The sequence below is a fragment of the Acinonyx jubatus genome, chromosome A2 (genome assembly GCF_027475565.1).
Source record: "Acinonyx jubatus isolate Ajub_Pintada_27869175 chromosome A2, VMU_Ajub_asm_v1.0, whole genome shotgun sequence".
Lineage (NCBI taxonomy): Eukaryota > Metazoa > Chordata > Mammalia > Carnivora > Felidae > Acinonyx > Acinonyx jubatus.
In genome coordinates this window covers 135,167,555-135,195,518 of record NC_069383.1, presented here as the reverse complement: position 1 = coordinate 135,195,518, position 27,964 = coordinate 135,167,555, and the positions used below count along the sequence as shown (strand labels likewise).

The 27,964-nt window shown below is 40.8% G+C and overlaps 1 protein-coding gene and 1 long non-coding RNA gene across 7 annotated transcripts in view; one reads left to right on the top strand and one right to left on the bottom strand.

Annotated features, from left to right (window-relative positions):
* Nucleotides 1-27,964, top strand: part of SYNPR (synaptoporin) — a 312,280-nt gene that overhangs the window by 169,574 nt on the left and 114,742 nt on the right. For both annotated transcript variants that reach the window (XM_027039158.2, XM_053219132.1), the window contains one exon: nucleotides 24,300-24,424. In XM_027039158.2, the coding sequence (XP_026894959.1) occupies nucleotides 24,300-24,424 (125 nt within the window). The remainder of the gene's footprint in view (nucleotides 1-24,299; nucleotides 24,425-27,964) is intronic.
* LOC113593585 (uncharacterized) overlaps nucleotides 14,634-27,964 on the bottom strand; it is an 80,789-nt gene continuing 67,458 nt past the window's right edge. For 4 of the 5 annotated variants that reach the window (XR_008297080.1, XR_008297082.1, XR_008297079.1 and 1 more), the window contains 4 exons: nucleotides 23,938-26,292; nucleotides 22,876-23,007; nucleotides 22,197-22,353; nucleotides 14,634-17,155 (listed from right to left, as the gene is read on the bottom strand). This is a non-coding gene — a long non-coding RNA (uncharacterized LOC113593585). The remainder of the gene's footprint in view (nucleotides 17,156-22,196; nucleotides 22,354-22,875; nucleotides 23,008-23,937; nucleotides 26,293-27,964) is intronic. The other variant, XR_008297081.1, reaches the window with a different exon arrangement.

Below are 27,964 nucleotides of genomic sequence, written 5' to 3'. Positions count from 1 at the left end.
TACTATAGAACATCTCTTTAGTTGACAGTCCCTAAAAGCCTCATAAAAGAAAGGTAAGGGCTCCAGGATAGTAAATGGCCTGTGTAATGTCATTGCTCTGCATTGTGGGGACTTGTTGAGGTTATTTAGGTTTAAATTATTACCATTGCCTAAATATGATGGTATTAAGGATGAAAGTGAAATAAATAATATACAAGCAAATAGAATTTATGAGCCATGGAACATCAGCTTCCAAACAATTGTACATCTATTTTTTTAAAAAACACACAAACCTGTTAGGCTATTATGGAATTTTCCAAACCAATTTTACATTAGGTTTAGAACGGGCTTTTAAAGCATTCTACTCCTAATATCTTTTTTTTTAAATACCCTCTGATTTAAATATAAGAACAATTTTATTCTTATTCACTCAAAATTGAAATTATATCTTAGTGAATTCTATGAGTTAAGTGTCCAAATGTACCTTAAAGATATAACATCCCTCCTTCTCATTATCCCACTAGTCCACAAACAATACTACCATCTAATAATGAAAATATTAGAGACAATATGTTAAAAGAGAAAAAATATCAGAGCTATATCTAATTATTATATTAACTCTTCTAGCACAATTAGAACACAACTGGGCTCCAATGGAGCCATGTCCACTCCTAGGCTCTAGTAATCTGTGCATCCAACATGGGGCTCGAACTCATGACTCCGGACTCAAGAGTCCACCCCTAGACCCTAGAATAGCCTGCACAGTGTGCTCTCCTTTGCTGTCTCACAGGGGCAGCCCAGCTGGGTGTTAAAGAAGGACTGCTTAAAGACCTGGGCCTTTCTTTGAAAGTTTCTCCCTACATGGGGTCAACACTCTCCAAGCTAAGAATGCCTTCTTTAGCTGTCTCAGAGTACATCTTCAGAAATTATCTGAGGCTGTGATACATGATCAGAGCCCTCTTGTTTTCTGTCTCCTAAGGTAAGGACTAACTTCCTGGATAATTCCTCAGTGCTAACTTTACAAGGATAGTTTTCATTTTCCATAAGTTGTGTTTTTTATTCTAGTAGCTCCATTCTATCAAATTGGTATGTCCACTTAGAAGGATCCCTTTTTATTATTTTATTTTTCTTCCTTAAGGTCTTAACAGGTCCCTGTTTTCCCCCTAAACCTTAAGAACAGCCAAGAACTTACCAATGAACATAGCACCAGAAGCACAGAAGGTACATTTTAATGAGCTCTTCAGTGATGTTTCTTGCATATGCCAAAATAAATTAGGTCAAAATAAGATTCAAATCAGCTTCAAGTTTTTCATCATCTGACAAACTACCATTATCATCTAGAAAGCAGGAAGAAGTGGAAAGGATCTGAAGAATAAGAAAGTCATTAAATTCCTGTACTTAATAAAGGGTCAAAAGTCTCGGTGGAGCAAATTCTAATTTGTAAATTCTAATTTGTAATTCCCACCTAAGAAGGCAGGAAGAGGTTCTCATGAAGAACTACACAGACCCACAGAGCTCAAACCATATTTGGAACACATTGAATATTTAGCAAGCATTCGTCCAGGAAAGAGGAAGTCTCCACGACCTGACTGGGTTCCTGCCTGGCAAATGGAGGATTACTCCTGGCTGATGCTTTGGGTATTACTGATGACATCTGACATGATAAATTTGATATTAACTTGTTCCTCTTGCCTTTGTTCACTCTAAATGGTAGAAGTGTCAACCCACTTCTTATGAATCATTCTCTCCTTTCAAGACCCTCAATTAATTTTTTTTTCTCACCTTGTCTCCTGATCCTAATATGCATGCACCTTTTGTGAAAATCAGGGTATTTGAGGCATTAACACTTTGTTTGCTTTTGATACATGATGAGGTAATTGAATTACTGCTTTAATAAAATCTTGTAAAATCTGCTAGTTAGGTTAATTCTACCTTGAATTTATGTGATTTACTTAGCACTGCCCTCTGCTTCTCTGTCTCTCTGTCTCTGTCTCTCTGTCTCTCTCTCTCTCTCAGAGTTTCTCCGTCAGTTAGCTTTTGTTGCATAACAAAATACCCCAAAACTTAATGGTTGAAACCACACTATTTACATAGCTCAAGATTCTGTGGGTCAACAATTTGGCCTGAGCTCACCTGGGTAGTATGTCCGCTGGTCCTGACTGGGCTCAGTCATGATGCATTTATGGTCATTTTCTGGTTACTAAGGTGGCTGTCTTTTTAGGGGTTAGCCAACTGCCAGCTGGGAAAATGTGAATGACTGGGCAACTTATCTCTCATCACTTATGAGGCTAGCTTGTTCTCATGGCAATCTCGAGGTTCTGTGGAGTGAGCATGAAAGCTGCAAGCCCTTTTAAGCTTAGGCTTGATATACCTAGAAAGTTACTTTCATCACATTCTGTTGCTGAAAGCAAGTCATGAGGTCATCACAGATTCAAGGGTTGGAAAAAGAGACCCCATCTCTTGATGATGGGAGTAGCTACAAAGAATTATAACCATTTTTGCAATCTATTGAGTACCCAACTATCATTTTATTACTGTGTTGCTTAATTCGTGAGTCCAATTTTCTTATCTCACTTATAGAATATGCTCACTTGATTATCACAATCTCATCTGAACTTGGCCTCTTCAAAACAGGGCTACCTATTGTCTCCCTTTCCTCATAACCCATTTCTGGCAGCAAAACTGTCATTTTCCCAGGCTCTTCAATGGAAAACCTTATACTCCTTCCACACTCTTCTCTCTCCACTTTCTTTATAGGCAAAACTACCAAATTCTAGGAGAGTCATACTGAAGCATCTCTCAATCTCTCCTCCACACAACTCAGATTTCTTTTTGATTTCCTTGCTTCCAGTTGTTTTTCCATCTGAAATCTCCAGCACATTCTTTACCTATCTTTACCTATCTCTTCTTTCTCCTTCTCAGAAACTTACATGGCTCCCCAATATCCTACTATACAAGATCAAACTTCTTCGGGGCGCCTGGGTGGCGCAGTCGGTTAAGCGTCCGACTTCAGCCAGGTCACGATCTCGCGGTCCATGAGTTCGAGCCCCGCGTCGGGCTCTGGGCAGATGGCTCAGAGCCTGGAGCCTGTTTCCGAATCTGTGTCTCCCTCTCTCTCTGCCCCTCGCCCGTTCATGCTCTGTCTCTCTCTGTCCCAAAAATAAATAAACGTTGAAAAAAAAAAGTTTAAAAAAAAAAAAAACTTCTCTGCCACACCCCACTTTCTGATTTGGCCCTAGGCTTACCTGTCTAGATTTATTTCCACTATCCACCAGTTTGGGTTTTCACATTTCAATGAAATGAGACACTTTACCGACTAATACTCCTTAATGGCTTATGTTCTTTTTATTCACACTGTTTTTCTTCACCCCCCCCCCCTTTATGGTCTTTTAAACTCTAAACCACATACAACCAAGGCCAAGTTCTCCTTCCTATAGCAGCCAAAAGGCAATAGTCACAACAATTTCTCACCTTCCTGTTGTTCAGTTTTTTATTTAGCCAGAACCATATAATTTGCTCTGCAATTATGCTTTATGCTATGTAATCCTAATATTCATGTGTGCTAGTGTTGTCTTCTCCAAGCTAAGTTGGTTATCCTCAAAGGGAAAGAAATATATCACATCTTCCTTTTGGATTTTCCAGATTTCATAAGACCATGGTATGGGCAAAATAGAACATATTTCAACAGAAACATATTATATTGAGTTAAATATCTAATTTAATTTCATTACTTCTTTTGAAGATCAATTTATCTGTTATTTGTGGAAGCAGAAAAGCTATGTGATCTATCAAGTGCACACAGCCTAATACGTAAGGGGCCTGAATGGAAATATGAGATCCTAAACTGATCTGGACTGATCCAGTGTTCTTTACATGGAGGCTGTAGCATCTTAATTCTAGCAAAATGATTTCTGCTACCAAACTATAGGAAAATGCTGTATTCTCTCATTCAATAAAGTCACCCTTGACACCTCCCTCACCCACCAACACCCAACTCAGATCTAAATCCTGTCAGTGTTGCCTCCACAATATCTCTCAATTTGTATACTTCTCTCCATCTTCACTCGTAACCCTCTCTCTCCCTTGGACTATTGCAACTTCCCATAAGAGGTCTTACTGTTCTTTACTCTCCTTCCCACATACATTTCCTTCAAGCCCTTCTCCATGTAGTGATGAGAGTGACCATTTCTAAATTCAAGTCTGCTTATCCATCTCTCCTGCTTAAAATGTTCTAATAAATTCTCATTGTTGCTAGGTTAAATGTCAGTATCCTGAGCAGGATCCCATAAGGCACTGAAGCATCGAACCCTTGCCCACCTCTCCAGATCATGTCTTCCAAAATGCCCCTGATTGAACTGCTTCATCCAGTTTGGTTCTCCAATATACCCTGCTCCACCCTCCCATGGAGGCTTTACATATTCCATTCCCTCTGCCCACTCTGACGGGTATGTCATCCACTTCTACACATCTTTCAGTCAACTCCTGTTATTTTGGAGATTATTGAATTAATGTTCACCTCTTCCATCAAATTGTAAGCTTCTTGAAGACAGAAAGCCTCAAAAAAAAAAAAGAAGACAGAAAGCCTCTGCTTATGCTCTTTAATGCAATTACTAAGTATAGCAATGTCTGGTGCATATTAAACACTCAATAAAAAACATATTTGAATGAGTGAATGAGCAAACAAGTGAATGAATGAGTGAATGAATGGCTATCTATGTTCTAGCTCTGTGTTCATGCATAAATATGCATGAGACACAGTTCCTGCCCTCAAGAGCTTACATTTTGATTAAGAGAGGAAAGTATGTGAATTATGAAGTGTAGAGGGTCTAGTAGAAGTTTGAAGACAGAGGGATCAATATTCCCCTGTGATAGAGGGAAGGAGAGACAGGAATGTGTATGGGTTTAGTATCATCACAGTTACTACAAATTGCCACAAACTCAGTGACTTGAAAAACACAAATTTATCTTACAGTTCTGGAGGTGAGACATCCTAAAATCAAGGTGTCCGCCTGGCTGCATTCCTTCTGGAGGCCCTAGGGGATAATCTTTTTCCTTTTTCCAATTTCTAGAGGCTGCTTGCACTCCTTAGCTTGTGGCCCCTTCTTCCATCTTCAAAACAAGTAGCCTGGTTAAGCTATCTTTATTTATTTTTTTTTTTTGAGAGAGAGAGTTGAGAGTGCATGATAGGAGGGAGGGAGAGAGAGAGAGAGAGAGAGAGAGAGAGAGAGAGAGAGAATCTTAAGCAGGCTCCACACTTAGTGTGGAGCCTGATGTGGGCCTTGATCCCACAACCCTGGGATCATGACCTAAGCCAAAATCAAGAATCAGATGCTCAACCAACTGAGCCACCCAGGCACCCCAGCCATCTTTAGATCCATCTCTCCCCTACCCTGTCTGTTTTTGTCACCACATCTCCTTCTCTGACTCTGACCTATCTGCCTCCCTCTTATAAGGACCATTGTGAATGCATTGGGCCCACTCAAATAATCCAGGATAATCTCAACTCAGGGTCTTCAATTTAATTGCATCTGTGAATTTCTTTTTACCATGTAAAGTATTTATATGGCAGGAGATTAGTACATGGGCATCCTTGGGGGGGGCATTATTCTGTCTACCACAAAATTACAAAGTGATATAAGAAGGCTTCATGAAGAAGAAAAGACACTTGAATGGAGTCTAAAAGACAAAGATGGGGAAAGCCCTCTAGGAAATGACAGCAGCATGGATGAGAGCTTATAGGCAAAGAATGGCCAAGATTTTTTGTTAGGAGGTATGATTGTAAGTAATTCATTGTTCACTATAGACAGAGAGAAGCTGGAGAGGCAAGGACATAGGTCTTGCGTGCCATGCTTAAGAAGTTACACTTTATCTGGTAGGCAGTGGAGAGCCATTGAATGGTGGTAAGTGGGGAAGCAGAGGCAGCATAGTCAAATTTGTATTCTAAGAAGATTACTCTTGCGCAGAATAGAGTCTGGATGTCCTGAGACAAGGCTGGAGGCAGGTGCAGCTGATGGGAGACATTACCTTTACCCTGGGCAAGCAATGATGGTAGCCTGGACAAAGGCAACAGCAGGTTAATGGAGAAGGGAACATAGCTATTACCATTACTAGGAATACAGGGGCACATGGGTGGCTCAGCCAGTTGAGCATCTGACTTCAGCTCAGTTCATGATCTCATGGTCCGTGAGTTTCCTGCATTGGACTCTGTGTTAACAGCTCAGAGCCTGGACCCTGCTTCGGATTCTGTGTCTCTCTCTCTCAAAAAGAAATAAACACTAATATAAAATTTAAGAACACAGAACCAGCAAAGCGAGGAGACTGAGTGAGTAGGATGAGAGAAAGAAGAATTCAGGATGGCTCTCAGGGTTTTGACTCTGAGGAGGGGACAGAAAGAGGTACCACAGGCTGAGGCTGAGTGTATCTCAAATGAGGCTATACTCATGGGTTCTAGGAGTGTCCCTAAAAGAAACACAGCCTTTTCATCCTCGTTAAGCCCAGAATCCTAATGTCATACCAGGTTTATTGTTTCATTCCCAAGACTTCATTGGACTTGTGGCGTTAAGAAATGAGAACAACATAAAAATCATAACCATTAAGGAGAGATGTTTCCTGTGAAGCAAGCTCTACATTATCCAGCTCTTTCCATTTCCCTTTGGCATTTGTCTATCTGTTCTATCCAAGAAACATAAACATATCAACTGATAAAAGCCAAATGTAGCAGCTTCCTCCTTTTACTTGAGCAAGTCTGTCACCTTCTTCCATCTTTGTTCTGGCCTTTTTCTGGACTTGTGTCAAAAACGTTGCTTCTGATCTTTTCCCCACAGACCACTGGTTCTGTTAGGATTTTGGATTCTATTTCAGCATCTGCCAAATACAATGGTAAGTCTGAATGAGTTCAAAAGGAGCTCAGGTCCCTCCACGTTCTACTCCAAAGGCACGTTCTGCTTGTCTTCAAATGCTTCTAGGTTTGGATGAGATTCAAGAGGAGGATGTCTCTGGATCTTGCGAAGTATTCAAGTCATACAGTCTAGGATTCAACTACCGGCTTTACCACTTACTCACTGTGTGATGTTAGAGAAGTTACCTTGTTATGGCTCTCCGTTTCCCCAATGTCGAACCAGGGTAGTACCTATCTTTCAGACCTGTTGGGACGATCATTTCAAATAATGCATGTAAAGGACTTTACTCAGGTCCAGCGTGTAGTAAATGCTCCCTCAGTATTAGCTATTCTTTTGATTATGAGTATTTTATTAATAATTACTATAATGTTGGGGCGCCTGGGTGGCTCAGTCAGTTAAGCGTCCGACTTTGGTTCAGGTCATGATCTCGCGGTCCGTAGGTTCGAGCCCCACGTCGGGCTCTGTGCTGACAGCTCAGAGCCTGGAGCCTGTTTCAGATTCTGTGTCTCCCTCTTTCTCTGACCCTCCCCTGTTCATGCTCTCTCTCTGTCTCAAAAATAAATACATGTTAGAAAAAAAATTTTTTTAATTACTATAATGTTACTCATAGATCAGTAACAAACAGATTTCATGTAGTACATCTGGACTTATGAGGACTTGTCTGGTCCTGCCTCAGACCTCAACTTATGCCATTCCTCTTCTTACCCATGGCAGCCACCTTTCATTTCTTCAAACCTGCCCTTCTCAGAATCTTCTGTCTGGGATTGTCCCTTTATCCATCTCTACCTGTTCCCAGCACTAGCTCCTTTTCAGTCTTTTGGGCCTGAGTGTTGCCTCCTTAAAGAAGTCTTTCCTGTTCATCTTATCTAAGAAGGCCCCACTGTTATTCTGTGTCACTGTACCTGCTCATACCTTCATCTCCTTTATCACAATTTTGAATTTGTTTATTCATTTATTGCTTATTGTTCCCACCATAGTATCAGCTCCAAGAGAGTGGCATCAATCTATCTATCTATCTATCTATCTATCTATCTATCCTCAGCACCGACACACAGGCACTCAGTGGGCAGATAATAAATACTTACATTTAGAGGATGATGCTGATTTTTTTTAAACTTTAAGAAGGAAGTCCACATACCTCTGATAAAGTTGCATTAGATAATAGACTGTTCCCTGAAGAGCCATGTATCAAATAAGCCCTGGAATTCAGTGGTGTGAGTTTATTCTCAATAACCTTTGTTTTAGGTCACTGTATTACACCTTATTCCCAGAACATAGGGGACCCGCTTCCCAGAGTTGTTGATAACAGAGATCATAAAAGATGCCTTTCCTAAATTGTGCGTTGATATAAAATGAGCTGAGACTTATCTCTCAAAGGGTGATATCCTCTCACCTCTATTAAGATTGGGAAGAAATGAAAACATTAGAGTGGGAAAGTATCCTTTGCATACTTCCGTGTGCATCCATTGAAACATGCATTTCCAACCAATCTCTGCTAAGGAAGTCAAAACACCCTAAGGTTTCACTGGTCTCAAATCGGTCTCTTGGGCATGTCTTTGGTTTCCTGTAAGGGGAAATGTGCTGGTGTATGACAACCAGGGCTCTCAGAGAAATGAGTGTAGGTAGGGCTCAACCATTCCTGTGGGGGCTCTTCTACTCTGCAGATACAAGTCCAGCCGCCATGGCCTCCATCAACTACATTCCTTGGAGACAGCTTATTTCATTAGAAATGGACTTGGGGGGCACCTGGGTGGCTCAAGCAGTTGGGCATCTAACTCTTGGTTTCGGCTCAGGTCATGATCTCATAGTTCATGAGTCCGAGCCCCATGTCGGGCTCTGCACTGACAGCCTAGAGCCTGCTTGGGATTCTCTCTCTCTCTCTCTCTCTCTCTCTCTCCCTCCCTCCCTCTCTCCCTCTCTCCCTCTCTCCCTCTCTCCCCATCCCCTCCCTCCCCCGACCTCAAGATAAATAAATAAATATTTTTAAACAGCAGGGGGCAGGGGGAATGTACTCAATGCCACATACAGTCACTTAGGTCTTCCTTGTGCCAGTGGGTTTCCCAGAAGGTTTCTGTCACTTTCTTCTATAATTGAGGGAACAAGATAAAGTCCCTGGCTTTATACTTTGATGTGGAGCATGTTGTAGTTGATCTTTTAAGTGAAGTGGTTTCTGTTCAGGTTAGTCCCCTTGTAAGAAGTAGCCAGATCTTGCTCAAAAATCATATTAGGCAGAGTTCTCGTATACATGGAAATAACAAAAAAAAAAGGAATTAGATAGTAACATAATTCTAAAGGAGGTGACTTATGATAAGTATTAAGACAGCTGGAAGGAGTGGGAGAGACTGGAAAGTGCCTAGGAGATCGTAGTCGCCTGACAGATAACTGGAATACATGTGAGGGATAGGTCTTAGTAGGAGGCGTGGATGGTCTGCCACCAGCTGTGGTTTCTGATAAGTTTTTCTCTTTAAGGGCAGTGAGTCTTAGCCTGAGGTCTTTGGATAGCTGAGTGTGGTCTATTAGAGAGCCTCAAAGGGTCTCTGAGTCCACAGCGTCTGTGTGATAATTTTTAAAAAACATTTTTTTTAACATTTATTTATTATTGAGAGACAGAGAGAGACAGAGTACAAGCAGGGGAGGGGCAGAGAGAGAGGAAGACACAGAATCCGAAGCAGGCTCTAGGCTCTGAGCTGTCAGCACAGAGCCCAATGCGGGGCTCGAACTCGCAAACCACGAGATCATGACCTGAGCCGAAGTCAGACGCTTAACGGACAGAGCCACCCAGGCGCCCCTGTGTGATAATTTTTAAATATATGTGGTGTTGAGAATTTTTCTATGAAGGAAGTTCACAGCCTTCAACAACTTTCCAAAGGGTAAACTGAGGGAGAATACCAACCCACAGATACTCCCCATAGCATCCCTTCAGGACTTTCCTGGAAGACAACTATCAAATTTCCCCCAAAACAAGTTCATCCTGTTCAACAAATTAATATCAAATACCTGCTATGAACTAACCATCGTGTTTACCCTGATGATAGTTCTGTCATGTTGCTCTTTATTTACATTCAGCAAAGAACTTAGAAAGTTCTCTAGCCCATACGAGTCCCATCTTTTAGAATTATGTCACTATTTTTTTGTTTAACTTAATTCCCGTGAACAAATAAGGTGACTCTCCGAGAGTATTCTAATCTTGCTAGATGGGTTAGAAAGTGGTATCTGTATAATATGGGAGCCAGAAGCTAAATTTTTTAGGAAAGGTCACTTGCTCTGTCTTTCAGTCACAGAATCACTAGATGGCTCCATATTTGCAGTCTGTTTTGCAGGGCTGAAGTTGATAGGCTAATATTTATGTCTCTGCTTATCAGCTTGGCCTATATGAACTCCATTTAACAATATTAGTACTCAGAAACTAAAACCAATATATTAAATATTAAGTAATTTGATATATTTTATTACCTCTTGAATTTAATCAATAGGAAGACATTGTTGAACAATGGTGAGGATTTTTGTCTTATTGTCTAGGAAATAATGTCCTTTACATGGCATGTATGGTCCTTTAGGCTATGGTGATCCTTCATCTCATTAAAACATAATGAGAAAAAGCTGGTCTCTCATAATGAGGCAGAACTAAATGCGTTCTTAGAACAATCAATAAAAGATTATTAAGAAAGAAAATTTTGTTAAAAAAAAAGAATATATTTTCCTCTAAGTCCTGCAGCGTTATAATAATAGAACAGGGTGAGACTTTCTTGCTTTCAAAAGCATACCACTCAGGAATTTAATTAAGATTATTTTTGAATATCTTTAAAAAACCATGAAAACTGTTCACATATGTATTAAATTAAAAAACAGTGAACTTTGTCTATACGTATACAGTCATATCTGGATTCATTTATAACATGCTCTCAATTGTTTAAAATATTGAATAATGGAAATTTTCAATCACATAAAGACACAGAATAATTTACAAGACCAGTGCTCTAACCCCTGAGCTATGGAGCCTAGACACAAAATAATTTAATAAGCCTCTCTTTACTCATGGCTTAGCTCCAACAATAATCAACTCATAGCCAGTGTTGTTCCTTCTTATGCTCCTATTACTACACCTTCTTCCCAGGCATCATATCATTTTTCCTATAAATAAACTGGTATGTATCTCTCAAAGGTATTGAATACAAAAACACTATACTACCATATCTCACATTTTAAAGATTAACAAGAAGTCTGTACCATCAAGTATCTACAAATTCCCAAATGTCTCATGTAATTTCATGATTTTTTAATAGTTTCCTTAAATCTGGATTTTAAAAAAATCCACCATTGGATTGATATATCTCTTAAAACCTTTTTAATCTGTAAACTCCTCTGTTTCAATCTCCTCCTCTATGCATTTTCCTCTCTCTGTACATTTTTGTAGTTTGCTTTTGTTGGTCTTGAATAAACAAGGTGTTTTCCCCTGGAGAGTTTCTCAGGGTCTGGATTTTGCTGGTTTAATCCTTATGGTGTCATTTTACATGTTCCTGCTCTTCTGGGTTTTCTGGTAAATTGGGCATTTGGTCAGAGAGGCTTGCTCAAATTCAGAGTTTGATTGATTTTTTTTTTTTTTTTTTGCCAAGAATATTTCACAGTTGGTGAGGTCTTCTTCCATTAGACTAAGACTAATAATATCTGATTGTGGCTCTTTTTGTTAACCAGTTAACACATATAGTTACAGTTTATAACCATATCAGCATCCTATCCTTGATTTTGGCTTAGGTCATGAGCTCACGGGTTTTCAAGATCAAGCCCTGCATTGGGCTCTGCACTGACAGCACGGAGCCTGCTTGGGATTCTCTCTCTCTTCAGTCTCTGCCCCTCCCCTGCTCGCACATGTGCATACTCCCTCTCTCAAAATAAATAAATAAACATAAAATAAAATTAAAAAAATAAAATAAAATAAAATAAAATAATGGGTTTGTTCACTAGTACCCTCTAACGGTGACCAATTAAAAATTTAATTTTAGTTGTTTCTTTTAGTATAGTTATGAACTCATGGATTCAAACTATCTGATTTCCCTATCTGAGTGGCCTTGGACAAATCACTTAACACCTCTAAGCTATGGTTCACCTTGTCCTAAAATGGGGATGATGATTGTGCCTACTTCACAGAATGATGAGCCTTCAGAGATAACAATGTTTTTACAGCATGCAGCACACTGCCAGACGCAAATAGAATCTTGCTAAGTCTACTTAGCAACAGTTGTGTTCTTACTATGATTTGAATTATAATCAGAAAATAGTACTTTAAAATCTACTTAACTGCTCCTATAGAACTTCTACTTTATACTACTTTTCAATATGAACAATACGCTGCCTTTTAACTGCATGTTTTAGGTTTGCTTTTTTTTCCCATTATGGAATCAAAATAATACAGAGTAGCAAGTTCTCTGTTAGGACAGAGGTGATTTAATGACGATGCTTCGTGTTTGAGAGGTTCAGAGGTTTTGACCTGGAAATCAAATGGTCAAAAATTTCAGAATAGTCAAAGCAAGTTCATGAATGCCATAAAGTATCAACAGCGTAGACATGCAACTTTGCCTGTGAGGTGTTCAAAAGAAGTAGAAGAAGAATGGGAAGGCCTTCAAATCTCTATTTATAGTTATTTGCATATTTCAAAATTCTCTGACCATCAATAGCTCTATGATTAATTCTGGGTTCCTGCCTCTTAGATCATGAGCTTGAATATGATGCCTGTTTATACTCATGGCTTGCATTTGGTTAAGTCCTAGATTTTATTTAATATAGCCACAAAACACAAAAAAATACAAAACTAAGCAAAAGAAAAAACCAAAATCACCTGCTGTACTATTCTTTCTTTGGATTCTGTGCTTGTCTTTCATGAAGATGAAGCTGAATTTACAACAAAGTAATTTTGTTTTAAAAAGGAGAAAGAGTGAGGGAAACTTCTTTTTTAATGACCATGCAGTCTAGTACAAAGAATTAATTGAATGTACTCAATTGGTTAGGATCAATATTGTTTTTCCAAAATAATCTGTGTTATTCTAATTTGCTTTAGGGTTATAAATACAACTCTAGTTCACAAAATGTTTGGATTTTAAAGAAGAGGTATCAAATATAGTGAATTCAACTGGAGTAGAATCCCAACTTGACTTTAATTTTCTGAATGTGGTATCTAAGGCAGACTCTTTTTGAAAAATGGGATATAAGGGTTTGACTTACCTTCACTTAAAAAAAAAATCTAGTCATGAAAGCACAGCTTCTGGCCAAGAATAGTTCATGCCAACATATTCAATACATGTTACTGAACTATAGAGTGGTGGCTATGTTCCCTGGCTTATCTTGCTTTAATTTGCCTGTCAAGCAGAAGTGTGCCATTAAGATTTTCTTCAGTGCTGTAGAGAGATGGTTATGATAGGCAAGAAAATTCAGGAAGTCCGTATCACAGAAAAATGTCAAGTTCAAAAACACTACAATAAGCAACAAATTAATTCACAAGACTCTAATCAGATGTCAGAGAAGTGGTGTCAGTTCTGGGTGAGAAGCTCTGCTGAATTTTTATTTTTTCGTGTGACTCCATTAAGACAGATATGAGAGAATTAGAGTTGATTCCTTTAAAAATAATTGCCATCACTGAATCTGATGAAACATAAGTCGTACTTTTTGACTTACTTGCTGATGGACCGTATACTTGAATCCTAAGTTCCCTCAGTGTATTTTGAAATGTTTTTTACCTTGATTCTAATGAGTGACTTTGTCAAAATATTTTAACAACTAAGTGGGTCAAAAATGTTGTTCCATTTACATCCTCTGCAAACATAAATAATTTGAAGGGATTATTGAAGACAATTCCAGAAGAGAGTGGTTTTTTTATTTTATTTTATATATTTTTTCATCCAAATGGAAGTTAAAAACAGCACCACCATCTAATGACAGGCTCAAATTACTTTGCTCAGGTTACCCAGAGGTTGTTAAGCATCCAACTTTGGCTCAGATCATGATCTCACAGTTCATGGGTTTGAGCCCCGCGTCGGGCTCTGTGCTTACTGCTCGGAGCCTGGAGCCTGCTTCTGATTCTGTGTCTCCCTCTCTCTCTGCTCCTCCCCTGCCCATGCTCTGTCTCTCTCTTCTCTCTCTGTCTCTCAAAAATAGAGAAATGTAAAAAAATTTTTTTTAAAGATGAACACCTTTCTATACTGCTCTTCATTCTTTATAACTATTGCATAATATTCCATTGATTGAATATCTCAGAATTTTTTTGGTTATTCTATATTTTTATAAGCATGAAGATTGTTTCCAATTTATTTTTACTATTTCAACCGTGCATTTTACTTCAAAGATTTGTCAGGCTTTATCATGGAAAATAAAACCAAAGCAGAAATTTACATTTCAATTTACGGACTTGTGTTAAATTAAGCCTATTGCATACAAGGCATAGGATTTTCTAGGCACTGTCTAGGATGTCGGAAATGACCACTTAGTGAATGGGCTTTCCTATGCTGTCTCGCCTTTATAAAATGCCTTGAATACTTGTTTTACTTCTTTCCCTCTGTCCCATAAGTTCCTATGGCAGACAGTGGAGACTGACTCACTCAGCAACCATTCTCAGCCTTTGTCCCCTTGCTTACCTTCCCTACAGAGCCCGGGAAAGTTGAATATTCACTTTCCAGTCTCCCACACAGCTAACCTGTCCAGGGACACAACAGCCATTTTGTGACTATGAGGCAAAGACCATAAGAACCAAAGAGATGTCTGTCCAGACGTCATCAAACTTTTATTGTTTAAGCTACTATAGGTCAAGCTTTCCATTTTCTGTGACCAAATACTTTATTAACTGATCCAGTCTCCAGGCTGCACATTTAAGACAATGAAAACAGAAACTTCTTTTACTGTCTAAGTAATTTGGAGCTCTCTTTCTGCAGCACCTGGTCAGAATTCCTCAGGTAATGGTGTGAAGTACCAATTCTGTGAGGCCGCTCTTGCCTGGGAGGATTTTACACAAGTCACAAAGTTTAGAAGGGCACACTATCCAATATTTGACAGATGGTGTGAAATGGAATGCAGTATGGAAGGTACTGGTGCTGGTTAAGAACACGGATAGTTATGTACAACGACAGGAGAAAACATAGCTCTACCCAAGAAAGCTTTCTGACAGTAGCTTTCAGTGCCTCCCAATAAGATCCAATTATATTGCCTTCCAGGGACAACTTGCAGTTTTTATCTTCACATGAATGTCCTGTCTGAGGTTGTACAGGGTTATCCACAGAACCTTACTGGGTCAGAATATTGCTGTAACCATAAACTGATAGTAAAGAAGGTGCTTGGTCAATTTTCTTGGAAAAATCCAATTATCAGCAGGAGAAGACACACTAAAAGAAAGAAGAATTAAACAAAGATGAGAAGAAATGGAACATTAAGTTTTAAAGGTGTTCATCCGTTTCCTGGGGGCCTCCTGAGTAGCAAGTAGGGTATGAGGGAAGCCACAGTTCATCAAAAACTCGTTCTGCACCAGAAACTAACTTGACAATATGTATTCTTCGTTTTTCCGGGGCTACTGTTGTGGTGTAATCAGCTCCTATAAACAACTGTGTTCCCAGAAATGCTCTTCAGGGGTTCTTGGGACAAATGGCTCATCAGGCCAAGATAAATCCTAAAAGGAGAAGGGGAAAGAGGGGTTCATCAAAGGAAGTGGAGGAGGGGAATTGGGTCCCTTCAAACCTATAAACTGTTGAATGATGACGCTGTATGAAAGTGAGCAAGCCACCAGCCCTGCTGTGGCTAACAGGTAGGAGGGACTTGGGCAGTGTAATTGACAGAGCCTTACTCACAACAAGCTTTTGAAGTGTTCCTGTCATGCCAGACTCTGACTCCCTTCCCCTGGTGGCCTGTGATGCTGCAGGGAGAAGGTTTGGCTTGCTGAAGCAAAATACATGAGCTACCACTGGCATCCATTATGATGATCAGGGCTTTGTCCTATGGATGCTTTCTTTAATCCTCATTTGGCTTTCTGAGTATCGATGTGATGGAGAACACCTTAAAATGCCCATCACTGACATTTCTGTATTAGTCTTTCCAAAGCATGTGCTGGCCAAGAGAGACCCCTGTCACAGCCCTGGGAAAGTTGAGAAGGAGGAAGATAAACTTTAGAGAAAGGCAGATCTGAGTTCAAACCATGACTACTTTACATACAAAAAACCAGTGTGACCTTGGGCATGCTGTTTAACCTCAGTTTTATCATCTATAAAATGAGGGATTGGGGGATTGTGTCTCTACTTCAGGGGATTGTTAAGAGGATTAAATACACCAAAGTAAATAATATACTTACTGAAGAGTTGGGCACAGAGAACCAAATATAATTGTTTTATTGTTACAATTATCATCATAATGTTTACTACTGTTTTCAGTGTCAAAATACGGGTTTCTCTCATCTTCTCTTGCCCATTCATTCATATATTCATTCACTTGGTAACATTGATGAGCCGTGTATGATGTTTTGGTGCAGCGAGTGACATAAAGAAAACTGGGACATGGTCCTCTTGGCACGGGGTCTGTAGACCTCAGAGAAGTAAGACACTACTGGTCTTCCAACCCTAGTCCGTCCCTGTCTCAGTCCACACTCTCCATGGCAACCACCACAAAGGCAGGTCTGAAATGCAAATTTGTCGTGCCTCTCCCCTGCTGAAATCCCAATCCCCTCATAAAATCCGAGTTTCTTTGCAATGACAGACTGTTTCTGTAAGGGCCAGATAGTGAATATGTTTGGCTTTGTGGACCAGGATCTATGTTGTCAGTATGCAATTCTACCATTGTAGTGTAAAAACAGGTATACATCCATGAATAGAGGTGACTGGATATGGCTGGATTCGGCCCGGGGGCCGTAGTTTTCTGATCCCTGCTAGATGGTCCCTGCCTACCTCTTGAACAGTCAGCTCCTTTCTTCCCAGCTTGCAGTGTCTGCTCCAGCTGTGCCAACTGCACAGCCCAAATGTGCGTCACTTGCTCACTTGAGGCTCTTTCTTTGACTTGCTGCTGTCTCTACTTAGAACACTCTTCTTCTCCCTCTTACTTGGATAAATCTGGCATGCTCTCCTGATTTCTCCTTAGCTATCCATTTCTGCAGACAGCTGGTCCTCATGTCTCCTCCAATCCTCTGCAAACACATACCATATGTACCATAGAATATGTGCTATATTTTCCTCTAGTGTGTTCCAGTTACACAGTAAAACACTGTCAGAGTGCCTTTTCATTCAGTTGTCTGTATCTCCAGATAGACAGCAAGTTCCCTAGAGGTGGAGGAGAGAAATAGCTTTACTTAGTCAACAAGTATTTAGGGAGCACCTGCTTCATGCCAGGCCTTGTACAAGGTGGTAGAAATTCCAGCAATAGACAAAGACAAGTGTATTACCTTTCCCCAAGGAAGTGGTCAAACAAAACACAAACAGGTGACTACATAATGCCAACAATGACAGATTTTAGAATATCTGCTCACATAAAAACAAACAAGCAAACAAAGACAGGGAGTAATGGGGCCAGATGGGGTGGGGGCTGAGGTCAGGAAGCCCACTCTGGATAATGTGGCCAAAGAAGACTTCCTCTTTACACAGTAGCTCAACTTATTTAGAGAGGGCTGGGGAGATGAGGGTGTGAAAAGCTTGAAGCTGAGAGGAATGAGATAAGGTGGGGCAGGAGGTACAATTCCTTTTAGTAAGGCAATCCTAGAGCACACTGCAGTGCCTGAAAAGTAATAGGCCCTTGGTCAGGGTTTGATAACTGTCTCAGTTGCGTTCCCCCAAAGCAGGTCCTGAGACAAGAAATTTGGCTCACAAAGTTTACTTGAGAGGCGATGCCAGGAAGCACAATGATGAGACATTGTGGAGGGACGCCCACTATGGATATTAATGGGCAATGGGGACTCAATCCCAAAGGGCAGCCTCTGAAAAACTATGCTGAACACACCTCAGAGATTCCCCACAGAGGTGGTTGTGCCCACCAGTTTCCATCCCAAATTGAAAATTGCAAGATGGCAGAGAATTCACTCGAAGGGACTTCCACCATGCCCCAGTCCCAAGGCTGAGCATATTCATGCCTCCTGAGAAAGTCCTCAGCAGTGAGGCTTGGGTGTTGGAGGGGGAAGCCTTTGGGGTGGCACAGATCAGACTGTTCCCGTGAAGCTGCACTGCAGGTGGCCTCTAGGGTGAGCTGAGGGGATATAGGCAAAGCATCAACCACCTCTGCTACAATAACTAAGTGAATAAATGAATGAAAGGGTGAATAATTGAAGTCGAGAAAAAAAGAGTGAAGTACTTACTATGCAGTAAGCCCAAGGTGAGTGATATGAAGTAACAGGAAATATGAACGAAGAAGGGTGAATCAATGAAAGAAGCCCAAGGCTCTTGCCCCAGGGAGCAAGGAAAGTCCCTTGGGAGCAGTAGTTTGCTGGAACTCAGCTGACTGTGCAGCTCTCTTTCCAATCAAGTTTGGAGGTATTAGGAGGGTGGCTTGGAATTGGCCATAATGGGAGTTTTACACCATGGAAATTGGCAAATCAAATACTAGATGCCATTGCTTTATGCCCTGGAGATGATTGTCAGCACACATAGCTCAGTGGCAATATGAATACCAATACTTGGTTTCGATTTTCCAATCCCTTTCATACTAGTGTCCTTACTCTCACTTATTCTTCTAAGGTATCCTTTCATGCCTGAGGTTGTGTATCAGGTCATGGAAGATGTCCCCTCCCTAACTTTTCTGCAGACCACAGGTCCCTATGAGAGCCATTAATCAGCCTGATTTCCTGTCCTCCAACCTAGTGCTTTCAATTGTGCCTCACAAATTAACCAGAAGGATTAATAGCATCTTTAAAGCATTGATATTCCTTGTGTGATTCAATTAGTTCCAAGGAGGGAACTGCTTGCCCTCTTTCCAGGGAACAAAACCTTTGGTATCATTAACTGTGCAAAGATATTCCTGCTATGGGTGATTTTGGTTTATGGATGCTTATTAAGCCAGAAAGTGCAAGGCAATGCTTCTGTCTCTTTCACCTGAGTCTATTTCTAATCAGTCTGCATGCCAGGGAAATCTCTGCTGGTTAATTTTGTCCATTTAGAGAATAATTTTTTGTTGTTAGGAACAGAGCTGTAGATCATCCAAGACGGTAGTGAAATGAGAGTTCATTTCAGGAGATTTATTTCTGTCTCCTGAATTCAAGGGGAGTGAATGATTGGGCCAGTGGTTATGATATTGATTATCTTAGACTGTACCAGAGGGTGAGGTGTCTGCTTTGTTTGAGAATTGGAAGCTTGAGGGAAGATAGCAACACAGAGGTCTTGTAATTTCTCTTGGTTGGGTAAATGGACTTTTGCCCCAGGGTTATGACCCCAGTGTCTAGGAAAGTGAATAAGTAGGTTGCATTGCCAGAAAAAATGCAGTGTTAGCTGAGGATGAACACACGGAGCCCAGGGTTCAGAGAAATGACACGTGTGCGTGTACACACACAAACTCCATGTTTTCACCTCTCTCATCAAGGTGCATGTAGTCACTGTAAAGTCAGGCTCAGGAAGTCTTTCTCTCTAGTTCCTTGCTCTCATCTCTTCCTGGCACCCCACATCCCCAGTCCCCTAATTCAGGCTCTTTCCTCTCCTCAGACTTGCAAGGCCCATGCCCACTTCTCATTCCATCATGGCCACATAACACAGTTTTCCCTCTTCCATCTCGCAGCACTGGTCTTGCAGAGTCAAGCATCTCCAAGACACAAACTTTCCTCTTGCTAATTGTAATGGTCTCTCAGAGAAACCATTGTCAAGCTAAGGAAGTTTCTGTCTCTTCACATATTCCAAGAACCTCGTTCTAAAATTCTCCACCCTATCAAGGGTAAAAAGGAGGAAGGAAAGAGAGGGAGGGAGGGAGGGAGGGAGGGAGGGAGGGAGGAAGGAAGGAAGGAAGGAAGGAAGGAAGGAAGGAAGGAAGGAAGGAAGGAAGGAGGGAGGGAAAAGGAAGAGAAGAAAGGAGGAAGGGAGAGAGGGAGGGAAGGAAGGAAGAAAGGAAAGAAGGAAGGAAGGACAGACAGAGGAAGGAGAACAAAGAGAGCACAAACCATCCATTCTGCTTGGCTAGTGAGCTTGCCATTCTGTGCCCATGAGACCCTCAGAAGACATGGAGAACCTCAGGCCACTAAAGCACCACGGTGCATTTCTGGGCAAAAACTAGAACATTTGACAGTTATCTCCCACCGAGATGGCCAGAAATTGTTCTCCCTGCTGTTGTAGAGCTAAGCAGAAGAATGCTGACTCAGGGAGTCCACACACCAGGATTCTGATTCCAACTCTAGCTGAGTTGGGGCAAGTGAACGTTCCTTTCGAGTTCTCTGTCTTCACGAGTGTAGTTCTAATAACAATAGTAATAAATAGTAATAGTAGCAGAGGAAGAAGGGGAAGGAGAAGACACTTCAATGTTTGTTGAGGGCTGTGAGCCCGGTGCTTTACATATGTTATCTCAGCTGAAGCACACAAAGTCATGTGAGGTGAATAGTATTATTCTCAGCCTCTTTCACTGGGCAGTTGCCACGCTGACCTCGCACTGTCCAGCTTTTCCTCTCTGGGGGTTTCACTTGAGACGTTTTCTCTGCCCAGGGCACTCCCTTCCACTCCCCACCTCCTTTTTGCATGGCTTCCTCTTCATCCTCAGGGTCTTAGCTTACATGTGACTTTCCTCAGGTGTAACTCCCTGTCTAGAAGAGCTTGTTCCCCACAAAACACATAACACAATTTGTAATTGTTTCATTTGTATATTCTCTCTGACTGTCTCCCCGATCCAGCAGTGGGCTCGCTAGTGGGCTTTCTTTGTCTTTTCTCCTTTTTAACTTTTTGTTCCCCACCGGCTGGCACCTAGCAAATGCACCATTAAATGTCTGCCGAATGAACCAATGGATTAGTCCTGATTTAGGAGAGGTAGGACCTGAGAGGTTTGGAAGTTAAATAACTTGCTCCATGTCAAACGGCTAGGAATTGGACTCAAACTCGGGTTCTGCCTGACTTCCAAAACCGCTCTGCCCAACCACCTAGGGAGAAGTGGCTGGGCAGACCTCTGGGAGGGGAACCCGTGAGAGCGTTTTCCGGATTCCCTCACACTCTACATTTTTCTTCAACACCAAGGGAATTTTGACCCGCCAAAGAGCTTTCAGCCCCCTCTCCCCACTCTGTCTTGATGTATTCCAATTACAGAACTAGGCCCCTGGCTGATACACTCTAAAGGAGTTGATTTCACTCTCCCAAATATGGAATCAACCATGCCTGTGATACGTTATTCACTCGGCAGGATCTGACTCTCCCAGAGTTGTACAGACATTATCTGTTTAATCCTCACCAAACCCATGTGAATTTGATATCGGTCACACAGTATGATTTCCCTTTAATCAGTGACGAGTGGGGGGAAGGGAGAAAGTTAACCAGAAAGCCCATAGGTGTCATATTCAACTCAAATACAATGTCTTATGTTTTCAGAGCTCAATAGACATTAAAAGAAAAGATATTGGTGTGTGTGGTTTTAACAGTCTGACGCTTTCCTTCTATGCATCTAACATTTTGAATAGTTAAATACATAATTACCATTCCATGTTAAGTTCATTACATGGTAGTACTAATCATATCTTACTGTATATAAAGGACTTTAATGGAAGATGAAAATCCAAGGGTATTCCCTTATAACTATCAAGCACTGAAATTAACAGGACTTATCTTTAAGTCCCTTCAAGTCTAACTTGCTATTTGAAGCCATTATGCTATTCTGCGACATCTTTAATATAGAAATGGTAAGCTACACACACACACACACACACACACACACACATACCATTGTTGTTAATAGATCATATCACATATGTTAATTGCTGGGCCCAATACCTAGCCCATAGTAAGCACTTAATAATGGCAAGAATGGCCAATTCCTCCTGACCTTTATGTGTACTAGTGTTGATTACACACTTGGGACCCTTACCCCATCGAAGTGCATATATATAGCTTCCACATAAATCTCTGCATGAATTGAAAGGGGCTGCACATAAATACATATTCCATCTCATTTAATCTCTCAGTGACTCAAGAAGATACACAGGATGTCTTACAGGTGAGGGAGCTTGGACAGGGAGAGGCCTATCTCCATAGCCATACCACAGACCTCCAGGCTCCGTTACTCCACTCTTTCTTCTGGAAGAAGTCTTACCAAAGGCAATATTCTGACATGGCACAAAGGGCTGAGACATCCAGGATTATATAAAGCAACTTAGATTTAAGCACGGAGCAATTAATATCACTTCCTCCTTATTCCTACCGACAGTAAGAGCTGACAGAGAGCATTCGGTCCTGAGAAGTGAGCAGATGCATGCCACAGGAATAAAACTCATGTTCCCTTCAGCTGTGGTGTTCCGTGTGTACGAGCCCCAGCTTGCAATGGGGATTGCGGTAGCTTCTCAACGCCTCCTCAGATCCTATAGGCAAATTAGGAAGAGAAACAAAGCAAAACAGATCAGCATTTCTGGAGCGCTTGGATGCTGGGTCCCTGGGGCCGATGGTCATGTAGATTTAGCTAGGGAGTAAGTCTAAATTTCCTATTTTATGGCCTGGAACATCTTACTAAGGAGCCCATCCACATGTATTTACAGTAATAGCTTTCATTAACATCTATTGAGTACTTATCCTGTGCCAGGATCTGTTTTAAATGCTTTACACAGATTAACACATATAAACATAGTTTTCTCCTACTACATCTACTGTTTATTTTGGTCAAGTTGTTTCCATTTTTAAAATACTGGTTTTAAAAACTAATCACTTAAAACTGCCACACACAGAAACAAAAATGACCCACAAAATATTACTTTACCTTTGAAGATTTTATCATTAACCAGTCTTTTCCTATTAAAGTTAGACGGCCAACTCAGACCAACAGCCCTGATACTCTTTCACCACCGAGTGAGACTGACATGGCAGGTGTTATGATAGATAATACTCACTTCGCCTTCTTCACTTTCTGAATAGACTTGGTGACATTGCCAGTTCCAGCAGCCTTCTTGTCCACAGCAACTTTCTGTTTTATATGATGAATCACAGAATGACCCAGTGGAGTTGTTATCAATGCTGTTTTACTGTTGAGGAAACCAAAGTATGGGGAAATGAAGCAAACTTTCCAAGGTCTCATTCCAGAGCCCATGCACTTAACCCTTAACAATAATTCTGTTTTCTGTGTAAAGTGGGCTAGCATTCCTAATGGGACCCCAGACCACCTAAAGAAGCTGAATTCCAAAATGAAAATAAAATAAATGGGAGTATTACAACATGAGGCATTGTTAAGTGCCCTTGATTGACTTTCTTTGGAAATGAGCAGGAAATACTTTTGAATTTAGCCAAACTAAGCAGAGTTGAGCATTTGCTTCTCATCTTAGGCCATCCTTAACCTCCCAGATATATATCTTCTTTCTTGAAGACTTCCCTGATTTTCTGCTCCTAATTTTTAGTGCCTAATTTCCACAGATCCATGTTCTACCCCAAGATGGACTATGACATTAATTGGTAACCAGTTGAACCTTTTAACAGTTGACATAGAGCAACTAACACAGAGTTTTAACAACAGGGAGGCTTTGAGGTTGACATATACTGAGATCTTGTGCTCTGAAATAGTGCATATTAGATACTCACCTACTATCCCTCAGCCCTTTAGGTCTTAAATTCTGGGGCTCCTGGGTGGATCGGTCAGTTGAGCTACTGACTTCAGCTCAGGTCATGATCTTGCAGTTGGTGAATTCAGCCCCGCGTTGGACTCTGTGCTGACAGCTCAGAGCCTGGAGCCTGCTTCTTATTCTGTGTCTCCCTCTCTCTCTCTGTCTCTCTCTGCCCCTCCACTGCTCATGCTCTGTCTCTCTCTCCCTCTCAAAAATAAATAAACATTTAAAAAAAATTAAATTCTTACTATGGCTTAAAAAAAAAAAAACTATATTACTCCAAAAGATAAAACATGTTTATTGCAGAAGTTACAGGCAAGCAAATTAAAGCAAGGAGACATTTCGAATTCTTCCCACCTGGAGATATCTGTCATTAATCCCTTAGTGTGTAATTTTCCAGATCCTTTGATGTGAGATTACATCTCTACTTTCTGAGGCACGACGGCTCGTTACACAGTCAAACACGGGTATTTTCTCCTCCTGTTCAGTTTTTCTCCAAGCAAAGTTACACCAGTTTGCCGGACTAGTTTTTCAAACACCACCTCCGCGGTCCCCATCCTCCTCCTGGCTTCCATCTCCCAGCCTGAACCAAACACAATGCCACATTTCGGAAGAACGTAACCTCTCCCAATTCAGACACTGAACTCTGATTGATGTATTTCACTGGATTAGCATCATTCCGATGACTCTCTTCTTTCTTGCTTCTTTGTTCTCCACAGCTTTTTGCGATCTTTGCGTTTGCAACATGCGGTGGCTATTCCGGAGGCCTGCGGCTGAGTGTGGACTGTGCCAACAAGACGGAAAGTAACCTCAGCATTGACATAGCATTTGCCTACCCATTCAGGTAGGGAACGGCGGCTCGTGCTCATAGAGAAGGCACCTTCTTCTTTCTGTGGTTTCTCAAAAGATAAGCAGTTTTCTAGAGACTTAGGGGTTAACAGAGAGGAGTCTGTCTGAGCCCACAGAACACCAGAACGAGTAAATGCCCACCTGCCACCCCACTCGGGGAGGATTTGTGAGTCCTACTGATTCTTCTCCAAAACATTGATACTGTTGGCCCAGTATTCAGAGCTGTCAGTAGGAGACCTCAGATACATAATTCCCTCCTCCCCATGCTTATTTCCTATCTTAAGTTCTTCCAAATTCTCTCTAGGATTAGTGTCACCTCTAATTTCATGTTGACTGTGCAATCTTGTTTGATAATGCCTTTAATAATATTAATATCTAATATTGCCTCCATCTGCCAGACACTATACTTAGCTGCTTACTTGGTTATCTCATTCAGTCCTTTTGAAGAGAGGACAATTACTATCAACGTTTACAAATGAGGAAAGTGAGGCACATACACATTTGCCCACATTCCTCAGCCAGTACATGGCAGTCAAGGTTGAGCCTCCCTGGGTTGAGCCCAGATCTCATATTTCTATGGCTATACTTAAATTGCCTGAGATCATTCTTTCAATCTCTTTATAAATTCAGTCTGAAAGGTACCTTATATGTGTCTGGTAGATGACTAGACACCTACCAGGGCTTTTTCCACATTGGATATCTTGTGATTCTGACCCATATACCCAAGTGGATGAACTGAATTCAATTTTAAAATAATTTCTTTCTGTAAAACTCCCAAATACTTGGCATCAAATAACCGGTATTATTTTTTAAAACAACTTTCAGCACAATGTTTCGGAACACTCTCTTGTTCATTTCTATTTAACACACATTTATCGAGTAATCACCTTGTGCCAGACATGGTGCTGGCTCTGGAAGTACAGAGAAAAGTATAAATTGATGCCTGAAAACTCTTCTTAAATAGGAGAGTACAATGTTTTCCAAAATCTTTCCCATGGAGCCCTAGATATTTAATGTTTAATGAAGAAAAGGAGGGAGGGAGAGAAAGGGTGGGGAATCATTTAAAAATTATGTGGTCAAATAAGTTTAAGAAATACTTCTTAGCATTCTGCTTTTCTAATGCCCATTTCGAATCACCAAGAGAAATACAATGTTTCCCAAATACATTTGACCGCAGACACCTTTTCTCACTGAGCATCTCATAGGATCTGTATATCATGGAACACATCCTTGTTATATTGATTTAGTGGACTTTCCCTAGCCTAAAACAAAAGTGCCTCCGCTTAGAGGCAATGAATCATGGGAAGTGGCATTGATACCAACATACCAAAGGGTTTTTAAAAGTAGAACTGATAAATGTTGCAAACACCTGTGCTCAAGTAGACACACTCCACACTAATAAGAGAGTGCAAGGCTCAGAAATACTAAGCACAGAACCCCTAGTAATTTGGTGTAAAGAGCTACACGTGTAGGTAGAAATGAGGCTGAGTTGGGGGTACTTGACACTTCTAAGTTCTGGAGGAACTCCTTGGTTTATTAGGGAGAAAGGCTAAGCCACTGCACACTCACGGATCAGTATGTGGGATCTAGGATAGGAGATCAGAATGGCTGGTTCTAGGGGAGGAGACAAGAACTACCAATGGCTGGGATCTAGCAGAGGTGAGAAGAAATGTCAATGGCTGCACAAGAGAGGTAGCATGCATAGTAACATTAGTCGTGAAATTGCACGGTCTGCATTGCCTTCTACGATGATTTCGTACCAAAAAAAAAGTGGTAGGAACAGATGACTTCAAGGTCCGTCGCTTAAGATTTGAACATCATTAGGTCACCAAACGTTGAACACAAGTCCTTCTGTCTCTCAAACTGGAAGAGAGTGATCAAGAGACCTGTTTAGACAGGAAAACAGGGACTGGTTGTTTGGGCTTAGGAGGGTGGAGAGCAGGGTCATGTTTAATTTCATGCAATCCTTGGCTAAGTGTACAATTTGAAAAGACACTTGAAGCAAACAGTTTCCAGTATTGGGCTTAATTTTCTTCCCAAGACATATTACCCTGGCCCAATAAAAGGCAACTGAAGAAATTGGATAAAAATGTTTATTGCCACCTATGAGCACAGTGGCCCTCTTATTTGAGATGTTTTTACTTGGCTTTTGAAACAAAGATGACCAACCATTATTTTTTCAGTAGCAGAAACTTTTCTTCCAAACACTACCTTGCCCAAAAGCTCTGTATATAAAATGGACAGGAGTCCCTGAGAAAGTTGAAGCAGGTTAAGAAAGGGGCTTGAACCATCCAGCTGGTCCTCCTTAGCCTTCTCCCTGCCACACACACAGCCCATCCCCTGCTGCAGAATCTCTAGTATCTCCTTAGAACCCTAGTCCCTACAGGCATTATTAAAACCCACTGTTCTAGAAGAAAGCAAGAAAGCTTTTCCCACTCTGTTTACCACATCTGTACAACATTTAGTGTCGACCAGTTAGGAATGGAGATTAGCCTACCCATCCCACAGAATGTCTTGCACTTTTGTCCCATCTGTGTCCATCTAGGAGATACACGTACCATTCCAGAGAGACCCTGTTTTACTAGAGCTGCAAGTTCATTCATACATTTAGATGCTATAAAATGTTATGCCATGATCTTCTCGGGGAAGATGTCAAAAGTGAGTGAACACATCTGGAATTTATACAGATTATTTTCACGTCATTTGTTTCAGAAGAAATTGGGTTAACAAGGTGCTAATGATATAAATCATTAAAAGAGTTATTTTCTCCTAAAACTTTACAAGCCAATGCCAATGATTTGACCATAATCTTAGAAATAAAAGAAGAGATTCAGCAGCTTCTAACTCTTCAGTTTATTGCAAACACGAGGAAGACAATGAACTCTAAGGCCAAGTCTGTAAATGACAGAGCAAAAAAAGCTACTTCACTTACTTATCAGATTATCAGATGTGGGATGAAGTCAATTTAGAAAATGCTAGATAGGGGCGCCTGGGTGGCTCAGTCAGTTAAGCGTCCGACTCTTGGTTTTGGCTCAGGTCATGATCTCACGGTTTGTGAGATCAAGCACAGCATTGGGCTCTGCACTGACAGCATGGAGCCTGCTTGGGATTCTCTCTCACTCTCTCTCTCTCTCTCAAAAAAAAAAAAAAAGCTAGATAATTTACAAAATACTCACGTGCTGCTTCTGTTAAATATGCCAAAGTATGTGACTCCTTTATACCACCACATGTACATATTTTTGATTCACATCAGAAGGAATTTACATTCAGCAGTATATCCTTTTACTATCATCCAACCTTCCTTTTGATTCATGATTAAAATGAGCAAGTAATAGCTATTTTCTCATCTATATGTGCTAGTTTGGTAAAACAACAACAACAACAATTTATTTGCTAATTTGGGAGGGGGGTCTGGATTTAAAATTTCTTGTACTTTCTTTATACATAGAAGTGTGAAGTAGAGTTTTTTATTAGAAGGAATTTAATATATTTGCAGAAAGTGTGGTCAAAGAATGCTAATCAACTCTCTGCATGG